Source organism: Ranitomeya variabilis, chromosome 4 (assembly GCF_051348905.1).
Source record: "Ranitomeya variabilis isolate aRanVar5 chromosome 4, aRanVar5.hap1, whole genome shotgun sequence".
Lineage (NCBI taxonomy): Eukaryota > Metazoa > Chordata > Amphibia > Anura > Dendrobatidae > Ranitomeya > Ranitomeya variabilis.
The window spans coordinates 529385672-529413418 of record NC_135235.1 but is presented as its reverse complement, the minus strand read 5'-3'; the positions used below and the strand labels follow the sequence as shown (position 1 = coordinate 529413418).

Genomic DNA, 27747 nt, shown 5'->3' with positions numbered 1-27747 from the left:
TGCCCTAAGTGCGGCAGCTTCTAGAAAGAGACACTCAAGGGGAACTGTATTGTAGAGAGTGTGAAGAAGTCGTAGCAAAGGAGTGGATATCAGAGGAGTTCTGCCCTACACAGGCTGCCTCCTTCTGAGGCGCAGGATCCCGGTAGCCAGAACACCGAGGGAGCAATAGTCCTTTATGCCTTGCTCCAGAGACCGGCAGGACAGCTAATTTCACGTTACCTGCCCGCCCTATACCCAGGAGGCAAGGTGGCACCGCTTAGAGGCTGGGGCATGATAGAGTCCCTGTAAAACGCCTCAAGCCACCGGTCATACGGGTTTGTCCTATCCATCTGGGGGACAGAGAGAGAGAGACATAACATCTACAACATCTGTGAGGACCTTATGAGACGCTTAGCAGTAAGGTAATACAACACCACGGTGCTAGAGGAAGGCTACTGATTTCTACCTGGACAAGGGGACTCTGGATTTGCCTCCAAACCGGCCAGACTCTGCCTGCCCTCTGGTCTGGTACCCTGGACTGTGGATGCTGAAGCCTTCAGTAAAAGGTAAAGAGACTGCAACCTTGTGTCCTCATTCTTCACTGCGCCTCTCACCATCCACCATCTACACACTGGGAAGCCCTGGGGACATACTTCACCTGTGGGAAGGTATACCATCTAGCTGTCATAACATCACCCCAGCGGACCCCTTAAAGCAGCGTCGGTCACCCTGACCGAATACCACAGGTGGCGTCACGAACATTCCCTTTAAAGACCTTTCCCTTTAACACGGACGTCCCTAGGGCCACGGACCAGGTCAGCTACCGTTACATTCCCCCTGTGAACCGAAGGACCCGGTTCCGAGTACTCCGCTGCCCTTGGGGGCGCTCCAGCAACAAAAGCACTAACAAACGCCCCTAGGCTTGAAATGTCTATTAGACATACCAAAAGCTAAAAGATTGTCTGTCACTATTAGGCTAGGGTCAAACAACCATTTTCTCTCCATCCTAGAAAAACGGTCTGATTATGCTAATCAAACGCTGATTACAGCTTGATCAGTGTGAGATCCGAATTCCTCAGAAGTGGAGACAAAAAAAAATTTCTCTACCTTCTCTGTTATTAGTCTGTGAAAATCAGATGTCATCCAAGTGCAGTCCAATATTTTTTTTCACAGGACCCATAGACTTAAATGGGCAAATGTTATCCGATTCTGAGGCAAATCATGCATGCTGTGATTTTTTTTCTTTGAACCACTCGGTTCAAGGAAAAAGAATTGTATATGTGCACATCCCTATAGAATAACATGGGTCTGAGTGCCATCCGTGAAAACCACGGATAGCGCTCACCCTACTTAACCCCTTCCCGACCTTTGACGCATACGCTGCGTCATGAAAGTCGGTGCCAATCCGACCTGTGACGCAGCGTATGCGTCATGGAATGATCGCGTCCCTGCAGATCGGGTGAAAGGGTTAACTCCTATTTCACCCGATCTGCAGGGAGAGGGGGAGTTGTACTTCAGCCCAGGGGGGGTGGCTTTGCCCCCACGTGGCTACGATCGCTCTGATTGGCTGTTGAAAGTGCAACAGCCAATCAGAGCAATTTGCAATATTTCACCTATGAAAACGGTGAAATATTGCAATCCAGCCATGGCTGATGCTGCAATAGCATCTGCCATGGCTGGAAATCATGTTCTGCCCCCCCCCCCACCGCCCCCGATCTCCTCCCCAGTCCTCCGTTCTGTCCGGTATCCCCCTCCGTCCCCCTGTCCGCTCCCCCGTGCTCCTGTCCGCTCCCCCCGTCCTCCGATCCCCCACCCTGTGCTCCGATCCACCACCCCCTCATACTTACCGAGCCTCCCGAAGTTGGTCCGTCTTCTCCCTGGGCGCCGCCATCTTCCAAAATGGCGGGCGCATGCGCAGTGCGCCCGCCGAATCTGCCGGCCGGCAGATTCATTACAAAGTACATTTTGATCGCTGTGTAGGTTCTATCACAGCGATCAAAATAAAAAAATAATAAATAAACCCCCCCCTTTATCACCCCCATAGGTAGGGACAATAATAAAATAAAGAAAATATTTTTTTTTTCTTTTTCCACTAGGGTTAGGGTTAGAACTAGGGGTAGGGTTAGGGGTAGGGTTAGGGTTAGGGTTATGGCATGTGCACACAGTGCGGATTTCGCCGCGGATCCGCAGCGGATTGGCCGCGGATCCGCAGCGGATTGGCCGCGGATCCGCAGCAGATTGGCCGCGGATCCGCAGCGGATTGGCCGCTGCGAATTCGTAGCAGTTTTCCATCAGGTTTACAGTACCATGTACACCTATGGAAAACCAAATCCGCTGTGCCCATGGTGCGGAAAATTCCATGCAGAAACGCTGCGTTGTATTTTCCGCAGCATGTCAATTCTTTGTGAGGATTCCGCAGCGTTTTACACCTGTTCCTCAATAGGAATCCGCAGGTGAAATCCGCACAAAAAAACACTAGAAATCTGCTGTAAATCCGCAGGTAAAACGCAGTGCCTTTTACCTGCAGATTTTTCAAAAATCGTGCTGAAAAATCTCACACGAATCCGCAACGTGGGCACATAGCCTTAGGGTTAGGGTTGGAATTAGAGTTAGGGTTGGAATTAGGGCTAGGGTTGGAAATAGGGTTAAGATTAGGCTTGTGGTTAGGGTTACGGATAGGGTTAGGGGTGTGTTGGGGTTACAGTTGTGGTTAGGGTTGGGGTTAGGGTTGGGATTAGGGTTAGGATTAGGGTTGGAATTAGGGTTACGGGTGTGTTGCGGTTAGGGTTGTGGTTAGGGGTGTGTTGGGGTTAGGGTTGTGATTAGGGTTATGGCTACAGTTGGGATTAGGATTAGGGGTGTGTTGGGGTTAGTGTTGAAGTTAGAATTGAGGGGTTTCCACTGTTTAGGCACATCAGGGGTCTCCAAACGCAACATGGCGCCACCATTGATTCCAGCCAATCTTGCGTTCAAAAAGTCAAATGGTGCTCCCTCCCTTCCAAGCCCCGACGTGCGCCCAAACAGTGGTTTACCCCTACATTTGGGGTACCAGCGTACTCAGGACAAACTGGGCAACAACTGTTGGGGTCCAATTTCTCCTGTTACCCTTGCAAAAATAAAAAATTACTTGCTAAAATATAATTTTTGAGGAAAGAACAATTATTTTTTATTTTCACGGCTCTGCGTTATAAACTTCTGTGAAGCACTTGGGGGTTGAAAGTGCTCACCACACATCTAGATAAGTTCCTCCGGGGGTCTAGTTTCCAAAATGGGGTCACTTGTGGGGTGTTTCTACTGTTTAGGCACATCAGGGGCTCTGCAAATGCAACGTGACGACCGCAGACCATTCCATCAAAGTCTGCATTTCAAATATCACTACTTCCATTCCGAGCCCTGACGTGCGCCCAAACAGTGGTTTACCCCCACATATGGGGTACCAGCACACTCACAACAAACTGGGCAACAAATATTGGGGCCCAATTTCTCCTGTTACCCTTGTGAAAATAAAAAATTGCTTGCTAAAACATCTTTTTTGAGGAAAGAAAAATGATTTATTATTTTCACGGCTCTGCGTTGTAAACTTCTGTGAAGCACTTGGGGGTTGAACGTGCTCATCACACATCTAGATAAGTTCCTTGGGGGGTCTAGTTTCCAAAGTGGGGTCACTTGTGGGGAGTTTCTACTGTTTAGGCACATCAGGGGCTCTGCAAATGCAATGTGACGCCCGCAGACCATTCCATCAAAGTCTGCATTTCAAATGTCACTACTTCCCTTCCGAGCCCTGACGTGTGCCCAAACAGTGGTTTACCCCCACATATGGGGTATCAGCGTACTCACAACAAACTGGGCAACAAATATTGGGGTCCAATTTCTCCTGTTACCCTTGTGAAAATAAAAAATTGCTTGCTAAAACATCTTTTTTGAGGAAAGAAAAATTATTTTTTATTTTCACGGCTCTGCGTTGTAAACTTCTGTGAAGCACTTGGGGGTTGAACGTGCTCACCACACATCTAGATAAGTTCCTTGGGGGGTCTAGTTTCCAAAATGGGGTCACTTGTGGGGGGTTTCTACTGTTTAGGCATATCAGGGGCTCTGCAAACGTAACATGATGCCCGCAGACCATTCCATCAAAGTCTGCATTCCAAAACGTCACTACTTTCCTTCCGAGCCCCGGCATATGCCCAAACAGTGGTTTACCCCCACATATGGGGTATCAGCGTACTCAGGAGAAACTTGGTCAACAACTGTTGGGGTCCAATTTCTCCTGTTACTCTTGCAAAAATAAAAAATTCTGGGCTAAAAAAATATTTTTGAGGAAAGGAAACACATTTATTATTTTCATGGCTCTGCGTTATAAACTTCTGTGAAGCACTTGGGGGTTCAAAGTGCTCACCACACATCTAGATAAGTTACCTTGGGGGTCTAGTTTCCAAAATGGAGTCACTTGTGGGGAGTTCCTACTGTTTAGGCACATCAGGGGCTCTGCAAACGCAACCTGACGCCCGCAGAGCATTCCATCAAAGTCAGCATTTAAAAACGTCACTACTTCCCTTCCGAACCCCGACGTGTGTCAAAACAGTGGTTTACCCCCACATATGGGGTATCAGCGTACTCAGGAGAAACTGCACAACAACTTTTGGGGTCCAATTTCTCCTGTTACCCTTGGGAAAATAAAAAATTGTGGGCTAAAAAATCATTTTTGAGAAAAGAAAAATTATTTTTTATTTTCATGGCTCTGCCTTATAAACTTCTGTGAAGCACTTGGGGGTTCAAAGTGCTCACCACACATCTAGATTAGTTCCTTGGGAGGTCTAGTTTCCAAAAATGAGGTCACTTGTGTGGGAGCTCCAATGTTTAGGCACACAGGGGCTCTCCAAACGCGACATGGTGTCCGCTAATGATTGGAGCTAATTTTCCATTCAAAAAGCCAAATGGCGTGCCTTCCCTTCCGAGCCCTGCCGTGCTCCCAAACAGTGGTTTACCCCCACATATGGGGTATCATCGTACTCAGGACAAACTGGACAACAACATTTGGGGTCCAATTTCTCCTATTACCCTTGGGAAAATAAAAAATTCTGGGCTAAAAATCATTTTTGAGGAAAGAAAAATTATTTTTTATTTGCACGGATCTGCGTTATAAACTTCTGTGAAGCACCTGGGGGTTATAAGTGCTCACTATGCATCTAGATAAGTTCCTTGGGGGGTCTAGTTTCCAAAATGGGGTCACTTGTAGGGGAGCTCCAATGTTTAGGCACACAGGGGCTCTCCAAACGCGACATGGTGTCCGCTAACGATTGGAGCTAATTTTCCATTCAAAAAGTCAAATGGCACGCCTCCCCTTCCGAGCCTTGCCGTGCACCCAAACAGTGGTTTACCCCCACATATGAGGTATCGGCGTACTCAGGAGAAATTGCCCAACAAAATTTAGGATCCATTTTATCCTGTTGCCCATGTGAAAATGAAAAAATTGAGGCTAAAATATTTTTTTTGTGAAAAAAAAAGTACTTTTTCATTTTTCGGATCAATTTGTGAAGCACCTGGGGGTTTAAAGTGCTCACTATGCTTCTAGATAAGTTCCTTGGGGGGTCTAGTTTCCAAAATGGGGTCACTTGTGGGGGAGCTCCAATGTTTAGGCACACGGGGGCTCTCCAAACGCGACATGGTGTCCGCTAAAGATTGGAACCAATTTTTCATTGAAAAAGTCAAATGGCGCTCCTTCCCTTCCGAGCCCTGCCGTGCGCCCAAACAGTGGTTTACCCCCACATATGAGGTATCAGCGTACTCAGGACAAATTGGACAACAACGTCCGTGGTCCAGTTTCTCCTTTTACCCTTGGGAAAATAAAAAAATTGTTGCTAAAAGATCATTTTTGTGACTAAAAAGTTAAATGTTCATTTTTTACTTCCATGTTGCTTCTGCTGCTGTGAAACACCTAAAGGGTTAATAAACTTCTTGAATGTGGTTTTGAGCACCTTGAGGGGTGCAGTTTTTATAATGGTGTCACTTTTGGGTATTTTCAGCCATATAGAACCCTCAAAATGACTTCAAATGTGAGGTGGTCCCTAAAAAAAATGGTTTTGTAAATTTTGTTGTAAAAATGAGAAATCACTGGTCAAATTTTAACCCTTATAACTTCCTAGCAAAAAAAAAATGTGTTTCCAAAATTGTGCTGATGTAAAGTAGACATGTGGGAAACGTTATTTATTAACTATTTTGTGTCACATAACTCTCTGGTTTAACAGAATAAAAATTCAAAATGTGAAAATTGCGAAATTTTCTAAATTTTCGCCAAATTTCCGTTTTTTTTCACAAATAAACTCAGAAATTATCGACCTAAATTTACCACTAACATGAAGCCCAATATGTCACGAAAAAACAATCTCAGGATCGCTAGGATCCGTTGAAGCGTTCCTGAGTTATTACCTCATAAAGGGACACTGGTCAGAATTGCAAAAAACGGCAAGGTCATTAAGGCCAAAATAGGCTGGGTCATGAAGGGGTTAAATGGTTGACCCTATCACCGACAGAAAATAATGTTAATGTGTGCCAGCTTAGAACATGAATGAAATGATACGTTGGTTGTTGTGGGAATTGATCCTCTTATACCTTGCTCTGGATAGATTATAAGAGGCTTAGTCTGTGTAAGTATCAGGTGCATTAATATTTATCATGGGGCAGCACATGGCCCTGCTCCTGCCGCATCGGGGACCTGAGTTCAAATCCCACCAAGGACAACATCTGCAAGGAGTTTGGAAGTGTTTGCGTGGGTTTCCTCCGGGTACTCTGTTTTCCTCCCACACTCCAGAGACATACTGATAGGGAATTTAGATTGTGAGCCCCAATGGGGACAGGGATGATGTCTATGAATCCCTGTGGAATTAATGGCGCTAAGTGAGTAAAATAAATACATTTTTGCTTACACCTTTTTATGTATATAACCTGCATGTCAGCCCATAATTATGTGGCGCCCCAGGGTCCTGGTCGTCACAGTAGCATTGCCTTCCTCATGGGGAGAGTGATGTTACGCTTGAAGGCAAGAAGAGATAACTGTAACCAGGTACCACAAACATGCAACACATTCACACACCAGGCCACATGGGGGAGCTTTTGATCCTACTTATCCTACTTGCTAGGTGACTCCCTATATACCGTATATACTCGAGTATAAGCCGACCCGAGTATAAGCCGACCCCCCTAATTTTGCCACAAAAAACTGGGAAAACTTATTGACTCGAGTATAAGCCTAGGGTGGAAAATGCAGCAGCTACCGGTGAATTTCAAAAATAAAAATAGATGCTCCATACCATTCATTATTGCCCCATAGATGCTCCATATAAAGCTGTGCCATATATAATGCTCCATACCATTGATTATTGCCCCATATATTATCCATATATAGCTGTGCCATATAGAATGCTCTGCACCGTTCATTATGGCCCCAAAGATGCTCCATATAAAGCTGTGCCCCATATACAATTCTCTGCACCGTTCATTATGGCCCTATAGATGCTCCACATAAAGCTGTGCCATATATGCTCTGCACCGTTCATTATGGCCCTATAGATGCTCCATATAAAGCTGTGCCATATATAATGCTCTGCACCGTTCAGTTTGGCCCCATAGATGCTCATTATAAATCTGTGCCCTATATGCTCTGCACCGTTCATTATGGCCCTATAGATGCTCCACATAAAGCTGTGCCATATATGCTCTGCACCGTTCATTATGGCCCTATAGATGCTCCATATAAAGCTGTGCCATATATAATGCTCTGCACCATTCAGTTTGGCCCCATAGATGCTCATTATAAATCTGTGCCCTATATGCTCTGCACCGTTCATTATGGCCCCATAGATGCTCCTTATAAAGCTGTGCTATATGAGCTCTGCACCGTTCATTATGGCCCCATAGATGCTCCATATAAAGCTGTGCCATATATGCTCTGCACCGTTCAGTTTGGCCCCATAGATGGTCATTATAAAGCTGTGCCTTATATGCTCTGCACCGTTCAGTTTAGCCCCATAGATGCTCATTATAAAGCTGTGCCCTATATGCTCTGCACCGTTCAGTATGGCCCCATAGATGCTCATTATAAATCTGTGCCCTATATGCTCTGCACCGTTCATTATTGCCCCATAAATGCTCATTATAAAGCTGTGCCCTATATGCTCTGCACCGTTCAGTTTGGCCCCATAGATGCTCATTATAAAGCTGTGCCCTATATGCTCTGCAACGTTCAGTTTGGCCCCATAGATGCTCATTATAAAGCTGTGCCCTATATGCTCTGCACCGTTCAGTTTGGCCCCATAGATGCTCATTATAAAGCTGTGCCATATATGCTCTGCACCGTTCAGTTTGGCCCCATAGATGCTCATTATAAAGCTGTGCCATATATGCTCTGCACCGTTGAGTATGGCCCCATAGATGCTCATTATAAAGCTGTGCCATATATGCTCTGCACCGTTCAGTTTGGCCCCATAGATGCTCGTTATAAATCTGTTCCCTATATGCTCTGCACTGTTCAGTTTGGCCCCATAGATGCTCATTATAAAGCTGCACCATATGGAATGCTCTGCAGCGTTCAGTTTGGCCCCATAGATGCTCATTATAAAGCTGTGCCATATATGCTCTGCACCGTTCAGTTTGGCCCCATAGATGCTCATTATAAAGCTGTGCCATATATGCTCTGCACCGTTCAGTTTGGCCCCATAGATGCTCGTTATAAATCTGTTCCCTATATGCTCTGCACTGTTCAGTTTGGCCCCATAGATGCTCATTATAAAGCTGCACCATATGGAATGCTCTGCAGCGTTCAGTTTGGCCCCATAGATGCTCATTATAAAGCTGCACCATATGGAATGCTCTGCAGCGTTCAGTTTGGCCCCATAGATGCTCATTATAAATCTGTGCCCTATATGCTCTGCACCGTTCAGTTTGGCCCCATAGATGCTCATTATAAAGCTGTGCCCTATATGCTCTGCACCGTTCAGTATGGCCCCATAGATGCTCATTATAAAGCTGTGCCATATATGCTCTGCACCGTTCAGTATGGCCCCATAGATGCTCATTATAAAGCTGTGCCATATATGCTCTGCACCGTTCAGTTTGGCCCCATAGATGCTCATTATAAAGCTGTGCCGTATATGCTCTGCACCGTTCAGTTTGGCCCCATAGATGCTCGTTATAAATCTGTGCCCTATATGCTCTGCACCGTTCAGTATGGCCCCATAGATGCTCATTATAAAGCTGTGCCATATATGCTCTGCACCGTTCAGTATGGCCCCATAGATGCTCATTATAAAGCTGTGCCGTATATGCTCTGCACCGTTCAGTTTGGCCCCATAGATGCTCATTATAAAGCTGTGCCGTATATGCTCTGCACCGTTCAGTTTGGCCCCATAGATGCTCATTATAAAGCTGTGCCCTATATGCTCTGCACCGTTCAGTATGGCCCCATAGATGCTCATTATAAAGCTGTGCCATATATGCTCTGCACCGTTCAGTTTGGCCCCATAGATGCTCATTATAAAGCTGTGCCCTATATGCTCTGCACCGTTCAGTTTGGCCCCATAGATGCTCGTTATAAATCTGTGCCCTATATGCTCTGCACCGTTCAGTATGGCCCCATAGATGCTCATTATAAAGCTGTGCCATATATGCTCTGCACCGTTCAGTATGGCCCCATAGATGCTCATTATAAAGCTGTGCCATATATGCTCTGCACCGTTCAGTATGGCCCCATAGATGCTCATTATAAATCTGTGCCATATATGCTCTGCACCGTTCAGTTTGGCCCCATAGATGCTCGTTATAAATCTGTTCCCTATATGCTCTGCACCGTTCAGTTTGGCCCCATAGATGCTCCTTATAAATCTGTGCCCTATATGCTCTGCACCGTTCAGTATGGCCCCATAGATGCTCCTTATATAGCTGTGCCATATATGCTCTGCACCGTTCAGTTTGGCCCCATAGATGCTCATTATAAAGCTGTGCCATATATGCTCTGCACCGTTCAGTATGGCCCCATAGATGCTCATTATAAATCTGTGCCATATATGCTCTGCACCGTTCAGTTTGGCCCCATAGATGCTCATTATATAGCTGTGCCCTATATGCTCTGCACCATTCAGTTTGGCCCCATAGATGCTCCTTATATAGCTGTGCCCTATATGCTCTGCACCGTTCAGTTTGGCCCCATAGATGCTCCTTATATAGCTGTGCCTATATGCTCTGCACCGTTCAGTTTGGCCCCATAGATGCTCCTTATAAATCTGTGCCCTATATGCTCTGCACCGTTCAGTATGGCCCCATAGATGCTCCTTATATAGCTGTGCCATATATGCTCTGCACCGTTCAGTTTGGCCCCATAGATGCTCCTTATATAGCTGTGCCCTATATGCTCTGCACCGTTCAGTTTGGCCCCATAGATGCTCATTATAAAGCTGCCCCATATGGAATGCTCTGCAGCGTTCAGTTTGGCCCCATAGATGCTCCACATAAATCTGTGCCATATATAATGCTGGTGCTGCTGCAATAAAAAAACAAAACACATACTCACCTCTCTTGCTTGCAGCTCCCCAGCGTCCGGTCCCGGCGTCTCTCCGCACTGACTGATCAGGCAGAGGGCGCTGTGCACACTATATGCGTCATCGCGTCCTCTGACCTGCACAGTCAGAGCGGAGAGACGCCGGGAAGACAGAGCGGCACCCGGCGTGTGGAACGCGGACAGGTAAATATGCGATACTTACCTGCTCCCGGCGTCCCGCTCCTTCCCCCGGACAGCTGGTCTCCGGGTGCCGCAGCCTCTTCCTCTATCAGCGGTCACCGGCACCGCTGATTAGAGAAATATGCGGCTCCACCCCTATGGGAGTGGAGTCCATATTCATTTCTCTAATGAGCGGTCCCACGTGACCGCTGTACAGGGGAAGAGCTGCGGCACCCGAAGACAGTGTGACGGGAAGGGGGAGCGTCAGGATCGCCGGGACTAGGTAAGTATGCCTCAGCGCCCTCTCCCCCTCACCCGCCGACCCTGCCACAGACCGTGACTCGAGTATAAGCCGAGAGGGGCACTTTCAGCCCAAAAATTTGGGCTGAAAATCTCAGCTTATACTCGAGTATATACGGTATATACAGTACAGACCAAAAGTTTGGACACACCTTCTCATTTAAGGATTTTTCTGTATTTTCATTACTATGAAAATTGTAAATTCACACTGAAGGCATCAAAACTATGAAATAACATATGTGGAATTATATACTTAACAAAAAAGTGTGAAACAACTGAAATTATGTCTTATATTCTAGGTTCTTCAAAGTAGCCACCTTTTGCTTTGTTGACTGCTTTGCACACTCTTGGCATTCTCTTGATGAGCTTCAAGAGGTAGTCATCGGGAATGGTTTTCACTTCACAGGTGTGCCCTGTCAGGTTTAATAAGTGGTATTTCTTGCCTTATAAATGGTGTTGGGACCATCAGTTGTGTTGTGCAGAAGTCTGGTGGATGCACAGCTGATAGTCCTACTAAATAGACTGTTAGAATTTGTATTATGGCAAGAAAAAAGCAGCTAAGTAAAGAAAAACGAATGGCCATCATTACTTTAAGAAATGAAGGTCAGTCAGTCCGAAAAATTGGAAAAACTTTGAAAGTGTCCCAAGCGCAGTGGCAAAAACCATCAAGCGCTACAAAGAACCTGGCTTACATGAGGACCGCCCCAGGAAAGGAAGACCAAGAGTCACCTCTGCTTCTGAGGATAAGTTTACCTGAGTCACCAGCCTCAGAAATCGCAGGTTAACAGCAGCTCAGATTAGAGACCAGGTCAATGCCACACAGAGTTCTAGCAGCAGACACATCTCTACAACAACTGTTAAGAGGAGACTTTGTGCAGCAGGCCTTCATGGTAAAATAGCTGCTAGGAAACCACTGCTAAAGACATGCAACAAGCAGAAGAGACTTGTTTGGGCTAAAGAACACAAGGAATGGATATTAGACCAGTGGAAATCTGTGCTTTGGTCTGATGAGTGCAAATTTGAGATCTTTGGTTCCAACCACCGTTTCTTTGTGCAACGCAGAAAAGGTGAACGGATGGACTCTACATGCCTGGTGCCCACCGTGAAGCATGGAGGTGGAGGTGTGATGGTGTGGGGGTGCTTTGCTGGTGACACTGTTGGGGATTTATTCAAAATTGAAGGCATACTGACCCAGCATGGCTACCACAGGATCTTGCAGCGGCATGCTATTCCATCCGGTTTGTGTTTAGTTGGATCATTTATTTTTCAACAGCACAATGACCCCAAATACACCTCCAGGCTGTGTAAGGGCTATTTGACCAAGAAGGAGAGTGATGGGGTGCTACGCCAGATGACCTGGCCTCCACACTCACCAGACCTGAACCCAATCGAGATGGTTTGTGGTGAGCTGGACCTCAGAGTGAAGGCAAAAGGGCCAACAAGTGCTAAACATCTCTGGGAACTCCTTCAAGATTGTTGGAAGACCATTCCTGGTGACTACCTCTTGAAGCTCATCACGAGAATGCCAAGAGTGTGCAAAGCAGTCATCAAAGTAAAAGGTGGCTACTTTGAAGAACCTAGAATATAAGACATATTTTCAGTAGTTTCACACTTTTTTGTTAAGTATATAATTCCACATGTGTTAATTCATAGTTTTGATGCTTTCAGTGTGAATGTACAATTTTCATAGTCATGAAAACACAGAAAAATCTTTAAATGAGAAGGTGTGTCCAAACTTTTGGTCTGTACTGTATATATATATATATATAGTCTGTAGCAGCAGGTTTTACGGCGCTGTGTAGCGACAGTGCAGCAGTTCCTGGAAATAGACATTGAGAAAGCCGAATATATTGCAGAGAGCGTGCAGGAGAGCAAAGCACAGGAGTGGATATCAGAGGGAGACCAGCCCCGAGCAGGCTGCCTCCTTCTGAGGCACAGGACCGGTAGCCGGAACACCGAGGATCGTAAGGCACTCTATGACTTACATCAGAGACCGGCAGGACAGCTGAACTTTATGTTACCTGTCCGACTCAACACCCAGGAGGCACGGTGACACCCCTCCGAGGCCGGGGTGTGCTAGAGTCTCTCTAAACAGCCTCAAGCCATCAGTCAAACGGGTTATGTCCTATCCTACCCGGGGGACAGAGAGAGAAATAACATCTGTGAGGACCTTATGTGAGCTTTTAGCAGTAAGGGACTACAACACCACGGCACTAGAGGAAGGCTTTGATTTCCACCTGGGTAAGGGGGACTCCTAACTTGCCTGCCCTGGATGGACCTTGCCTGCCCTGTGATCTGGTGCTCTGGACTGTGAATGCTGAAGTCTTCAGTAAACCAAGGTAAAGAGACCGCAACCTTGTGTCCTCATTCTTTACTGCACTCCTCACCATCTTCCATCTACACCACGGGAGCCCTGGGGATATACTTCACCTGTGGGAAGTTATACCATCTAGCAGCCATAACATCACCCCAGAGGACCCCTTAAAGCAGCGTCGGTCCCCTGACCGAATACCACAGATGGCGTCACGAACATAAACTTTATTCCCTTTAAAGACCTTTCCCTTTTTCATGGACGCTACAGGGCCACGGACCGGGTCGCCGCTGTGACATCCCCCTGTGAACTCAGGACCCGGTACCGAGTACCCCGCTGCCCTGACGGGGCGATCCAATTACAAAGCAGATCCTGCATCCAGCTACAGTAAACTCCACCTTACAACTAAAATGTTTGATTCAATTAGTTACAACCGGAGCAGCACGTGCAGTTCTCAGATACTTTAATGTGTGAGTGAGGTGTGAACACAGCCTATAGGCTAAATAGTGTCACCAACACAGACGGAGTACACATGAAATAAACATGGGGGGACACGCATACACACAACGTTACTCCACCTTTATCCCCCCCCAAGGGCAACTTTTAATGGAAAACCTAATAGAACCTGCTGTGTGTACTTAATGTTCCAGGCGCGTCATAGATGCCAGAGTAAACACCAAAACTGAGATGTATCCAGTTAGACCGCCCGTGCCACATATAGTGCCAGCTCATTGGCACAAAGATTAAGCACTCAGCTCCTATATTACTGATACATATGCAGTGCAAAACCACCACGGCATGTGTTGTACATATATTTGTGTGTATGTACCGTTATAATGTACTGTATATGTATATATTGCTAGTCCGCACATACAGTAGAGATGTTGTCAGAGTATATTATGTGTGCAGCAGGCATGCCTGCGCGCCAGCCAAAGATCTAGCTGATTACAGTAGGGTCAGTCCTGAATGTGGTGGTTTGGTTAGAGATATATTTGACGAAAGTATAGAAATCTAACCTGTCATTGTTATTTCCAGTTAAGGCAAATGTCTACTTGTGTTTCCAACATGGAAATGAAATCAGCACTGGTGTTTTCTTCTTAGCTTTATATTAACACATTATATCTTTACTATGGATAGTGTCATGATTCCATCACTCGCTGTTTACTGGACGCAGTGAGTGACAGCTCGGCCGCCCTATAGGATCATTGCTGTGCTGAGCTGACATTATTCTAAGTGACAACTAAGTCGTCCAATCCAAGGCAGGGGCGTGCTGAGCTGTTAGTATTGTGAGCGACAGTCTAGCAACCAATCAGGGCAGGGGCGTGCTGATCTGCAGAACTGGGCCGACTTCTCAGTGGGCTACAGGCTCTACGCTAGGGACGGGCTGCACCTCAATGGGGAAGGTGCAGCTGTGCTGGGGGAGAAAATGGTTGGAGGAGTGTTTAAACTAGGTATGGGGGGGAGGGTATTCATTTCATAGGAGGAGAAGATAGTACAGATAGTGACCTGGGCACAAATAAAGAAATTGGGGTGGGGGTGGCATGGGGGGTGGGGTTAGAACAGTTAATTTAAGAAAGAATAGAGGTGCAGAGAGATACATAAAATGTATGTATACTAATGCCAGAAGCCTCGCCAACAAAATGGACGAATTAGAACTAATGTTGTTGGAGCATAATTATGACATGGTGGGGATATCTGAGACGTGGCTGGATGAGAGCCATGACTGGGCTGTTAACTTGCAGGGCTATAGCCTGTTCAGAAATGACCGTACAGATAAGCGAGGGGGTGGGGTGTGTCTGTATGTAAAATCGTCCTTAAAACTCATCCGGCGTGATAATATGGGTGAATTTAATGAAAATGTAGAGTCCCTGTGGGTGGAGATAAGGGGAGGGGGAAAAAATAATAAATTACTGATAGGGGTTTGTTATAAATCTCCAAAAATAATGGAAGCAATGGAGAATATCCTCGTAAAGCAAATAGATGAAGCTGCGACCCAAGGAGAAGTCATTATTATGGGGGACTTCAACTACCCTGAAATAGATTGGGGAACAGAAACCTGCAGTTCCAGCAAAGGTAATCGGTTTTTGACAACTATGAGAGACAATTACCTTTCACAACTGGTTCAGGACCCAACAAGAAGGGGGGCACTGCTAGACCTAATATTAACCAACAAACCAGACCGCATAGCAAATATAAGGGTTGGGGGTTACTTGGGGAATAGTGATCAAAAAATAATAAGTTTTCATGTATCCCTTAATATGATGGGTAGTAGGGGGGTGACAAGGACACTAAACTTCAGGAGGGCAAATTTCCAACGGATGAGAGATGATCTTGGTGCAATTAACTTGGACGATATCCTGAGACATAAAAATACACAAAGAAAATGGGAGACGTTTATTAGCATCCTGGATAGGACCTGTGCACAGTATATACCCCGTATGGGAATAAACATACTAGAAATAGGAGGAAACCAATATGGCTAAATAGAGCTGTAAGGGGCGCAATAAGGGACAAAAAGAAAGCATTTAGAGAATTAAAGGAAGTAGGTAGTGATGAGGCACTAAATAAATACAGAAAATTAAATAAATTCTGTAAAAAGCAAATCAAGGCAGCAAAGATTGAGACAGAGAGACTCATTACCAGAGAGAGCAAAAATAATCCCAAAATATTCTTTAACTACGTAAATAGTAAGAAACTAAAAAATGACTCCACATACGGCAATCAGACTGGTTCCCTGGATCAACGCCCTATCAAGGAATCTAGTATATATAACCTGTAACATTATAATTTTCAAGAAAGGTATCCAGTCCCCTCTTAAATTTAAGTAATGAATCACTCATTACAGCATCATACGGCAGAGAGTTCCATAGTCTCGCTGCTCTTACAGTAAAGAATCCGCGTCTGTTATTATGCTTAAACCTTCTTTCCTCGAGACGTAGAGGATGCCCCCTTGTCCCTGTCTCAGGTCTATGATTAAAAAGATCATCAGAAAGGTCTTTGTACTGTCCCCTCATATATTTATACATTATAATAAGATCACCCCTTAGTCTTCGTTTTTCCAAACTAAACAGCCCCAAGTGTAATAACCTATCTTGGTATTGCAGACCCCCCAGTCCTCTAATAACCTTGGTCGCTCTTCTCTGCGCCCGCTCCAGTTCAGCTATGTCTTTCTTATGCACCAGAGACCAGAACTGTGCACAGTATTCTATGTGTGGTCGCACTAGTGACTTGTATAGAGGTAAAATGATGTTCTCCTCATGAGCATCTATGCCTCTTTTAATGCATCCCATTATTTTATTTGCCTTTGTAGCAGCTGCCTGACACTGGCCACTAAATGTGAGTTTGTCATCCACCCATACACCCGGGTCTTTTTCATTGACGGTTTTGCCCAGTGTTTTACAATTAAGCCCATAGTTATACATCTTATTACTTCTACCCAAGTGCATGACCTTACATTTATCCCCATTAAAGCTCATTTGCCATTTATCAGCCCAAGCTTGTAGTTTACATAAATCATCCTGTAATATAAAATTGTCTTCCCCTGTATTGTTTACCCTGCAGAGTTTAATGTCATCTGCAAATATTTACATTCTGCTCTGTATGCCCCCTACAAGGTCATTAATAAATATGTTAAAAAGAAGAGGGCCCAAGTGTGCTGAGCTGTTAGTATTGTGAGTGACAGTCTGGCAACCAATCAGGGCAGGGGCGTGCTGGGTTTCTTCCAGGTGTCTTTCTGGGTTATTATCTGGTTATTTAGCTGGCTGTCAGTGTATAACTATTGCCAGTTGTTGCTTTAGCTGGGTGGTGTGTGTTTGCCTTGTTTTCCAGTGCTCCGTTTATGATCTTTTGCTACCTGACCTTGGACCTTGCCTTTGACCATCTGTCTGCCTATCCCTTTTGTCTTGATCAGCTTACCTTCATGGACTTCTGACCTCGAACTGTGACCTGGCTATGCCTTTGTCTTACCCCTTTGTCTATGACAAGCTGTCTTGGTATCTGACCCCGGACCTCTTAACTACCCTGTCACACAGCTTTACCATGAGTAGTGGTTCTGCATCACATTTGTGACTCACCAACACATATAGCATCCAGTTATAAGCCAAATGGAGAGGTGGCTGCTTATGGATAAAGCAGACTAAGATATCCTGCTTGTTTACAGTTTCTATCTTGTCTACTTGATGATAGTTTCCAGTTAATGATATATGTTCCTGGTTTCCAATTATCCTGTTCAATAGAATTTCCCCATAGATTCTATGTTTTGTTAAAGTGGTTGTCTGCATAGGACTTTTTTGTATTAATGGTCCCCTGACATGAAAGGGAACCAGGCTTATGATTCCTGCTGACCAAAACATGGGCACCATTAATCAGAGACTAAATTCTATGGTTTACTCTGAAATGCAGCAGCATTTTAGAGAAAAGCATAGTTGTAATGGAGGCCGAGGAGCAGGTGTGTGGTCCAAGAGGAATGTTCCCACTGTCTTCTCGCCTCATACGATAAGACTGACAAATCTCTCCAATACGTGTATAGGGAAAGACCTGTCAGTCAAGCTGAGTGGGCGGGGAGAAGCCAGCATGGGACATTTCTTAGACTGGCCACCTCATCCCTGGCCATTATTTCAACTACGCTTTTCATTTTATGACCAGAGTACAGATGTTTCTTATGCAGAAGCCAGTCCTTGATTCATAGTGCCAGTGATATGGGCATCATGAATCAGCTGACAGGTTCCCTTTAAAGGGAATCTGTCACCAGGTTTTTGCTACCCCATCTCAGAGACGTATGATGTAGGGACAGAGACCCTGATTCCAGCAAAGTGTCACTTATTGGGCTGCTTGCTGCAGTTTTTATAAAATCAGTTTTATCTGCTGCAGATGTACTAGATCTATGAATGCTGTGCTCTTTATAACCCCACTCACATCACTGCTTGACAGCTCTCTGTGAACAGTGTTCATAGGCAGAAAGCTGTCAATCAGTGATGCGGGCTGAGTTACACAGAGTTCCTGAATACAGAGAACCACATGGCAGCAGGTTTACTAGTTCTCTAGTTATAATCTCATGCTGATAAGATGGTGATTTTATTAAAACCACAGCATGTAGCCTAGTAAGTGATATATCACTGGAATCAGGGTCTCACAGATTAAATATAAAACCCTGGTGACAGATTCCCTTTAAAAGAGGATTTATCATCTTAAGACATTTATGTAGTATCCACAGGTTCTGCCATTGTCTGATGGATGTAGTTACCACCTCTGGATTACTTTCAGAGAGAACAAGTCTCAAGATAAGTGTTAGTCCCAGCAGAAGGAACCTCCTCTGAGACATTGATGGCGTATCTTGTGCATATGCCATAAAGGTTTGAGACAAAAATACCCTCTTTAGCAGATCACAAGGTGTCCCTAGTGGCCAGCTGTAAATTGTGTTGGAACCTGAGAGAAATTGTTCAATTCTCCTGCAGATAAAATGAAACAATACACAGGTCACAACGGGTTGTCTATGAAATGGTCAAGATGTTAGAGGGTTTGTCCAGAAAAAACACACACGGCGAAAATGCAGCAAATGCATAATGTGTGCACATACCCTAAATTCCGCAGAGAGATGCTCTTTGTAGAAGGTCTTGGCTTAAGAAATGAGGATACTTACCAGGTTATACTATTCCTTAGAGGAATCTGTCAGCAGGTTTTTGCCGTTTAATCTGAGAGTACCATAATGTAGGGGATGAGATACTGATTCCAGGGATATGTCACTTATTAGGCTGTGTGTTGTAGTTTAAATACAAACAGTATTTTATCAGCAGGAGATTAACACTGCCAGGACTACAGCTCATGTGACCAGCAGTCAGGCTAATCTGTGTAACCCCGCCCCCACCAGTGATTGGCAGCTTTCTCACACCGCGCAGTGTACGCAGGAAGCAGCCAGTCAGGGGGTGTGGAGGGTTATACACAGAGCAGAAGACTTAGCTCTGGTACGCCTACATCAGACAGTTATTCTATGAAAACTACACCAAGCTGCCCAGTAAGTGACACATCCCTGGAATCAGACTCACTTGCCCTATATTAACCTACTGTTAGACTATACAGAGAAATAATGCTGACAGATTCCCTTTAATAGTGGGTCTTGTAAACCAAACAACCCCTTTAAGAATGTCTCTACATTGTAGATGTAAGATTAGGAAATTGTCTTGTAAGCAATTTGCTGCCATACAATTTTAGATTAACCAGATGATCTATACCAGCTTTTGTCTCAAATACTTGAGTTTGAACATTTATTACAATTACTATTAGGTTCTTTGTGAAAAGAAAAATTTCATTTGCGCAGGTCTGTACAGTGATTATAATGCACAAGTGTAAGTTATAGAGTTTATTGCTTTGCAAAAGCTGACTATATCACATAAATATACAGGATTGTCTGATCTCTGCAGCAAGGTTATAGACTCGTGGATGGTGGGGAGGCTGCAAAGAGATAAGAGAGGGAAGAGGCCACACTAACTCGAGGAATAGCAGTTTGGTTCCAGTCGGTAGAGAGGTAAGGCACCTGTAACATTCAGACATTATGGATGCTCCACAGACGACACTTGCTTGTCACACCCCTTATCTGTAATAGAGAAATGCACAGGGTCACAGTTACATATAGTAATGTCTTATAGGCCCAGTAGAGATATCTGTAGCATAAGCCATACATATATGATTGGTGGGGTCTGACTGCTGGGATGCATAGCCGAAGACGGCAGCCTGATTGCTGGGATGTATACTCAGATGGCAGCCTGTACACATAGCTGCCACTATACTCTTTGTATGCGCTTGATATGGCCAGCCTATCCAAAGTTCATCATTCCTGTTTTCGCCTGTCTTCAAGTTGAATCTCTATAAAATGGGCATTTGTGCCATGTGATCTTCAGTTTGACCACCAGTCCAGTACATGCTCTCCACTGTAGACAGGATGTCATTCTCTGACTTCCTATGAATGGTAAAATGACATAATCACTTCAGCCAAGATCCAGATTTATTTCACTGTGTGCCTCTTACATTCAGCTGAAGATAATATTTCTGCAGTTTTATAATAGATAATTCCATACAAAAATAGCATACTCAATACCGAATAATACCTGAGAGGAGAGAGCTGTGTGCAAAATCTCCAGTGTGTCTTAAGAGATGCAGCTTCACACTGATTTCCCTGCTTCCTGCTTGTGAGAGCTGACAGGGAGGAATCTATCACAAGCAGGAGGCAAGGGAAGCAGGCTGAACCTACATATCATACAATATATTGAAACGCTGCAATCAGGAGACTGCAGTTCCATGTCAATGATCTATCACTGCTGCCATTACATCTGACTTAGAGCAGAAAAAGTGCAATGTAGTGATACTGTGCCCTTATGCAAAGCCTGTGGCACCATAGGTAATGAAGTCTGCATTAGATGAAATATATCAGAGGCATAAAAATAATCTTTTGCAGTCAATTCAGAAATAACACAGATATACATAAGGCACACACAAGAGCCTGAACATCACTATTTAATACTAGTTAGTGATGGACTACATTGGCAAAAATACTGAAAGTACGGTACTTCAAAGTAGGAAACAGCTGTAAATCTTGAATAATTCCCTAAGTGCAAAGTCCAGTTTCTTTCTGTGGCTTACTGTCAGAAAATGCTAATCTGCAGTAGGGAAGATTGCACAATACAGTCCTAATTGAAAAAAACCCTGCATGACGCAACCTGGAACAGTCTGGTGAAAAGGGAAAGTGATAACATTGACTCTGTTCTTTCCTATTACTGGAAATGTTCTGCTTAAAGTCAATGTTAGGGTCAAATGAGAAGTGACCTTACCATAATGTCACTGGCATCCACAGACTGGAAAATTCATTTTTTAGTGTTTCTGAGGAGTGATACATTTTTAGTAATGCCAGGAAATATGGCAAGACCCTTGGATTTTCCATTTCAGGGTGACTTTAAAGTACTGACTCTTACAAGTTTTCTTGAGATTTATAAACGTATCAGAAAAGTTGAGTAAAGACTTCTGACGATGTTTATGAGTCTTTTTTATGTTTGTTTATATTTAATTATATATTAATATTTGAATAGTTTATTGGTGGTTATGTGTTGTCTGATCCTTTGTGGGTACCTTAAAGTGATGACTGGAGCGCCATTATTCTGATGTAAAGCTCGAGAGAAAAAAGATATTCTGGCTAAAAAGAACCTTTCATTTAGTTGTGGGCCCTAAAATCATTAGCATGGTTTTTTTTTTTAAAGTTTCCAAGGTGTATTGTCCTCTGACTATTCTGCACAATGCTCTGGAAGAGAGTCTTGGACATCCTTAGAGTTTACCTAGCTGTTACACCCGGTCCCGTACCTTTGCGGGGTCCCCGGCGGGACTCCCACTCTGTGCCGGCCTCGCACCGTCCTGCTGCAGCCCCTGTTTCCTCTCTTCCCCCTGCTTCCTGGCGCGCAGCCAGCAGGTCCTCGAGTAGAGTGCTTAGGTCACACGCACACTCCCGGTCTCTTAAAGAGACAGCGCGCATTTTTCAAAAAGTACTTCTGACCAATGGCTTGTTAGTGAAGGTAAAGGTCCTTGCCTGGCGGCTCCCACCCGCTTCCATGGTGACCCCGCTCAGTGTTGGGGGTTCATTAACCAGTGCACACTGCACTTTGAACTCCTGGGGCATATTTTTGCTTCTGATCTGGCCAAGGTGGGCTTCATTATGTCTCACCTTGCTGGAGAGGCTCTCGCCTGGCTGAATCCGCTGTGGGAGAGAGGCGATCCTCTGGTTACTAACCTCCAGTCTTTTCTAGAAGCATTCCACAGGACTTTTGATGAACCCAGTCGTGCCACGTCGACAACTTTGGCTCCTCTTCGGCTACACCAGGAGGCTCTTTCGTCTTAGTTGTCCTGGAACAACGAGGCCTTGGTGGCCGCCTTCTGGGAAGGTCTTTCAGGAAGATTGAAGGATGAGCTGGCGGGACGGGACAAGCCTACAACTTTGGATGACCTGATTTCCTTGGCATTCCGGATTGACCTTCGGTTTCAGGAACGTTCCAAGGAGATTAAATGTGAAAAGGGGTCCTACCACCTGGTTTCTGGTTCACCAAAACCTGCGGCCTCCCTGACTTCATCTCCCTCTCCTGTGGCTATGGAAGTAGCTCGAGTAAGCTTGGGCAACCGCCGCCAGGAGGCGCGTCACCAGGATGGGATCTGTTTCTACTGTGGCAGTTCTGAGCATTTGATCCGCTCCTGCCCAAAGAAATCGGGAAACTCCAGTGCCTAGGGTCTGTAGGAGAGGCTACCCTAGGCAAGGATCATTTCTCTCCACCACTGCAAATAACAGTCTCCGTGTCCTTTGGCACGGTAACATTTTCGGAACTCTGTCACCTGCACTCTGGAGCCGCCGGGAATCTTATTCAGCAGGCGGTTGTGGACCGATACCAGTCCAGCGCCTTCCATATACGTTGCAGGTGACATCCGTGGATGGCAAACCCCTGACTGAGTCCATTCGGTTCCAGACTGTGCCAGTGGAACTCCGGGTAGGTCTAACGGATTCGGAAAGAGTCTGCTTTTATGTGTTGCCAGATTAATCAAACCCCTTGCTTTTAGGTCTATCCTGGCTCCAAATTTATGAACCAGTCTTAAATAGGAAAACGGGAGAGGTTCTGCGCTGGGTGGACTCCTGCTCAGACCAGTGTATCACTCCTGTTCAACCTGTTCCACCGCTGGTCCAGCCTACTGCCCTGCCGGGTCTGCCTTCCTCTTACTGGGTTTTCACTCATGTCTTCGGGAAAAAGGAAGCAGAGAGACTACCTCTGCACGGAAAGTCTCCTCCTTGAGGGCGAATCTATCCTCTTTCTCAAGCAGAGACCCAGTCCATGTCGGATTACATCCAGGAGAACCTGGCCAGAGAATTTATCCGGAAGTCATCTTCGCCGGCAGGGGCAGGATTCTTCTTCGTGAAGAAAAAAGATAGATCACTACGGCCCTGTATCGATTACAGGGGGCTGAACCGGATCACGGTAAAGAACAGGTACCCCTTACCTCTTATTTCAGAGCTGTTTGATCATCTCATAGGGGCCAAGATCATCACTAAACTGGATCTCAGCGGGGCCTACAACCTGATTCGTATATGAAAAGGAGACGAGTGGAAAATAGCTTTTAACACTCGGGATGGACACTATGAATACCTGGTAATGCTGTTCGGCCTAAGTAATGCACCCACAATTTTCCAGGACTTCGTAAATGACATTTTCAGAGATCTGCTCTATTCTTGTGTTGTGGTTTACCTGGACGATATCCTGATCTTCTCTGCAGACATAGCCTCACATCGGAGGCAAGTACGTCAGGTCTTACAAAGACTTAGGGAGAGCAGACTTTATGCCAAATTTGAAAAATGCCTCTTTGAAAAATCCTCTCTGCCTTTCCTCGGTTATATAGTTTCGTCCACGGGGTTGAAGATGGATCCGGAGAAGGTGTCCGCTGTCGTTAAGTGGCCTCGTCCATCCGAGCTGAAAGCCATACAACGGTTCCTGGGATTCACCAACTACTACCGCCTATTCACTCCACACTTCTCTACCAGAGTGGCACCCATCTTGGCTTTGACCTGGAAAGGCGTAGACAACAAGGATTGGACTCCCGAGACAGAGGAAACTTTTGTTTCTCTAAAATAGGCCCTCTCTTTCGCACCTGTTCTCCATCGACCAGACTCGGATAAGCAATTCTCGCTTGAGGTTGACGCCTCCTCCATAGTTGCTGGGGCGGTTCTCACCCAGAAGTCGTCTACCGGTCGTATGGTCACCTGTGGTTTTTTTCTCAAAGGTTTTTACTACTTCTGAAAGGAACTATTCTGTGGGAGATCGAGAATTGTTGGCAATCAAGTTGGCTCTGCAAGAGTGGCGACATCTCCTCTAGGGAGAAGTCCATCAGGTTGTCATCTTCACCGATCATAAAAACCTTGCTTATCTCCAATCCACTCAGAGGCTGAATCCCCTTCAGGCCCGCTGGGCCTTGTTTTTTGCCCGATTTAATTTTGTCCTTCATTTTCGTCCAGCTGACAAGAATGGTAAAGCCGATGCACTCTCTAGAGCATTCCTGGCTCCTGATCCTGAGGAAGAACCGCAGCACATCATCAAGCCGTCCAGGTTGGTGCCCATAGCCTCAGTTAATCTTGCTTGGCTTTGCCTGGGAAAGACTCTCGTACCCACTTTGGACCGGAGTCGTGTACTCCAGTGGGGTCACTCTTCCAAATTGGCCGGTCACGCCGGTCAGAAAAAGACTCTACAGCTCATCTCCCGATACTACCGGTGGCTAACCATGGGGCAAAGATATCCCGGAATATGTCACAGCCTGTCCTTCGTGTGCCCGCAACAAGACTACTAAACATCTGCCCTCTGGGCAGCTATTACCTCTTTCTATTCCTTCAGCTCCCTGGCAGCACATCGCGATGGACTTCATTACGGACCTTCCCATCTCTTCCGGCTGTTCCGTTATCTGGGTAGTGGTGGATCAGTTCTCGAAGATGGCACACTTCATTCCGTTACCCGGTCTTCCGGCTGCTCCTGAGCTGTGGACCATTTCATACAGCACATCTTCCATCTTCATGGGTTTCCTCTCGACATTGTGTCTGACAGGGGCGTCCATTTCACCTCCAAGTTCTGGAGAGCGGTTTGTAAATTAGTGAAAGTGGAACTGGACTTTTCTTCTGGCAGAGAATGATGGCAGTTACAACCAGTCTCTGACAGACAGGAAATCTCTAGTCAGTGAGTGAGCAGCTCCTCCAGAATCAGGAGACAGCTGCTCACATACAGTAACTAGGTGTGATACCTAGGACACCATGCAGAATGCTGACAGGGAGTATATTACATACTGTCAGCATTCTGCATCCTAGGTACACACACAAATTATACAGAAAGCCCAGACAACCCAGTTAAAGACTGCAATCTAAAAACTCCATATTATTAAAAACTAGAAATAGGCCCGATGCTATCGCATGGGGAGTGGGTGAAATTAACATCTGTGTATGCTTAGTGGTGCTGACAGGAGCTGTCGACATGTCTCACACCGTTCGCGCTTTCCAACATATCTGTTCTATATCATCCCTCTGCATTTTTGTATTTTTGCGCAGGCGCAAGTGACACTGCCGCAGTGCCTGAGACAGCGGCCGGACCCAACTGGCGATTATATATAGACATGTACAGAGATCAGTGATCGGCTATTATCAGGGTGGACCGGCCGGCTCGGGGTTACTCCCACACTTGCTGTAGATCACCCTGTACACACAGTATATATTCTATAAACCTCTACTCCACATGCGGCACCTTATTACAGATTATGTATCGAATCAGTGATGAGTTTCTCGGCTCTTATATGGAAGATCCCGCTGCCCCCGTTTCTGGCTGTGACTTGTCACATGGGTCGGTGTGTGCCCTGACTTGTGTCCACCACTTGGCACATGCTCCATGCAGGTGTAAAGTAGTGGAAATCAGCAGCTGTATCAGGAGACGCTGAGCCACACGGCATGTAATATTAGCTCCCCCCTACATCACATCTGGGGGCAACGCTGCCCGGGCACCACGGCTGCTGTGATGTGGGGTGAGCTGAGCGGCCGATATGGCACACAATGGAGGCAGCACAGGGGCAGGCCTTGCCTCACAGTTCGGCCAGACAGTCCCCAGGTCTACTGCTCACAATGAGGAGGGAGGATGACGTGGAGCAGCTCCCCTCTCCGGTGTGCAGTGACACAGGCCCTGCGCACAGTCAGCACCGCAGGCCGTGCCGCTGCACGCACTCATGCACTTGCGCAGGCGCAAGTGACACTGCTGCGGTGCCTTATGGGATTTGGGGACAGGGGCCGGAAGTCCCAACTGCCGATTATTATATAGGATAATATGGATAGTTGTTTCAAGATTAATACAATTCGAGCCTTATTCTGGGTGTCTCCAATGGCTGGGGTGAGAAACAGTAGATGCAACCTTTGCACATTTTGGTAACGCACAACTTGTGAGAATGGAAGTGGGATAGTATAGCAAATACCTTTCTGTGTGACTATCGTATCCATCGTGTCTGCACTGTCTTCCAGCAAAGTATGGTTCAGAAGGGTTTCTAGGTTGTTACTGGGTGGGCCCTCATCGCCTGCGAAATAGCAACTCGTGAGTAATGGACATTTATTACTGCTGTACCAGATTATTATGTGAAGCGCTCAGGACCTTACCATCGCCACAGTTCACACCACAGTCCTCACATTCTTCTGGTTCATTAGATGTGGATTCTTCTGTACCAGTTTCAGTGTCATCTGTCTCTTCTTCATTGTCATCATTTTCATCATCGCTGTCACTTAGAGACCCCAGGGACTGCATGTGAGACTGGACTAAGCGCTGGACAGCTGCAAACCACAATGGGAGATGTTAGAAGACAATTTAGACTAATAACGTACAGTTATATTGAGAACTAAACCATTAGATCAATCAAAGTACGTGGAAATATTTTGTATTACCTGCACATGATATTATCAGTCACTTAAATAAAAGCTCATGGGCCCTGTCAAAAATCTTCAACAGGGCCCCCCGCTATCTCTGGTCTTTAAAGGGAATTTATCAGTAGGATCAACCCTTCCAGACTGTCTATATGGGCATGTAGGACATAACGCCCCATATAATTTAAAATAAGCTCTGGCAGCACATTTTCAGTGAGATCTATATCCCGCCCATAGATCTTAACAGCCCATTTACATATAAAGAAAATGTGGATATCTCTGGAATAAGACATCAGATCACAGATATCATGGTATCACTTTCTTCAGCTTCTTATTACCTACATCCCATTCCCATATAGATGTCTTAGTAGGGTTGATCCTACTGACAGGTTCCCTTTAATAAGATCAGTCTTTTCATATGAGCCAAAATAGACCCCTACACCCATTGTAGTTACACCCTTGGTGTCAGTTACTTATTGTACGGAACATCTCATAGGGCAATTCTCATTAGGACAACCCTTTTTTATCAATAAAGACAACTCTGTGACCTTCAATGGGGAAATAGCCTAGCACCTCAAAATGTAAAAAAATCACTCTTTATTGAGTATACATTTTTTTTTATTTTCTTCCTGTACATCCTTTGTATGTAACATTGCAGTGTATATATTCGATAACATAAATGATGTGTGGGATAACCTTTAATGAATAACCTAAAGTCTATTTTTCTCACTTTCCTTAAAATATTGGAAAAGATTTATCAAGCTAAATATGCCAGAATTCTTGGGTGATTTGCACCAATAAAACTGTCTTTTTATGTTAGTTTTAGGTCCATTTTTGTCCCGTTGCCAACAGGTCCATTTTTTGCTACAGCTGTCTCTGCACACCATGTTTTGGGAATGTGCAGTGTTTTAACGGATCCGTTAATAGATGACATAATGGATGATCATTTGTTATGAACCGTTTCCCATAGACATTAATGTTAAAAATAACCTGTATCCAACTGTT

The 27747-nt window shown here is 45.4% G+C and overlaps 1 protein-coding gene across 1 annotated transcript in view; it reads right to left on the bottom strand.

Moving 5' to 3' along the window:
• Positions 1–19635: 19635 nt before the first annotated feature.
• The window catches only part of PPP1R1B (protein phosphatase 1 regulatory inhibitor subunit 1B), a 91033-nt gene continuing 82921 nt past the window's right edge, over positions 19636–27747 (bottom strand). Inside the window, exons 5-7 of the mRNA XM_077252342.1 lie at positions 26482–26652; positions 26304–26402; positions 19636–19884 (exon numbers count right to left, since the gene is read on the bottom strand). Coding sequence (XP_077108457.1) covers positions 19841–19884; positions 26304–26402; positions 26482–26652 — 314 coding nt within the window. The 3' untranslated portion in view covers positions 19636–19840. The remainder of the gene's footprint in view (positions 19885–26303; positions 26403–26481; positions 26653–27747) is intronic.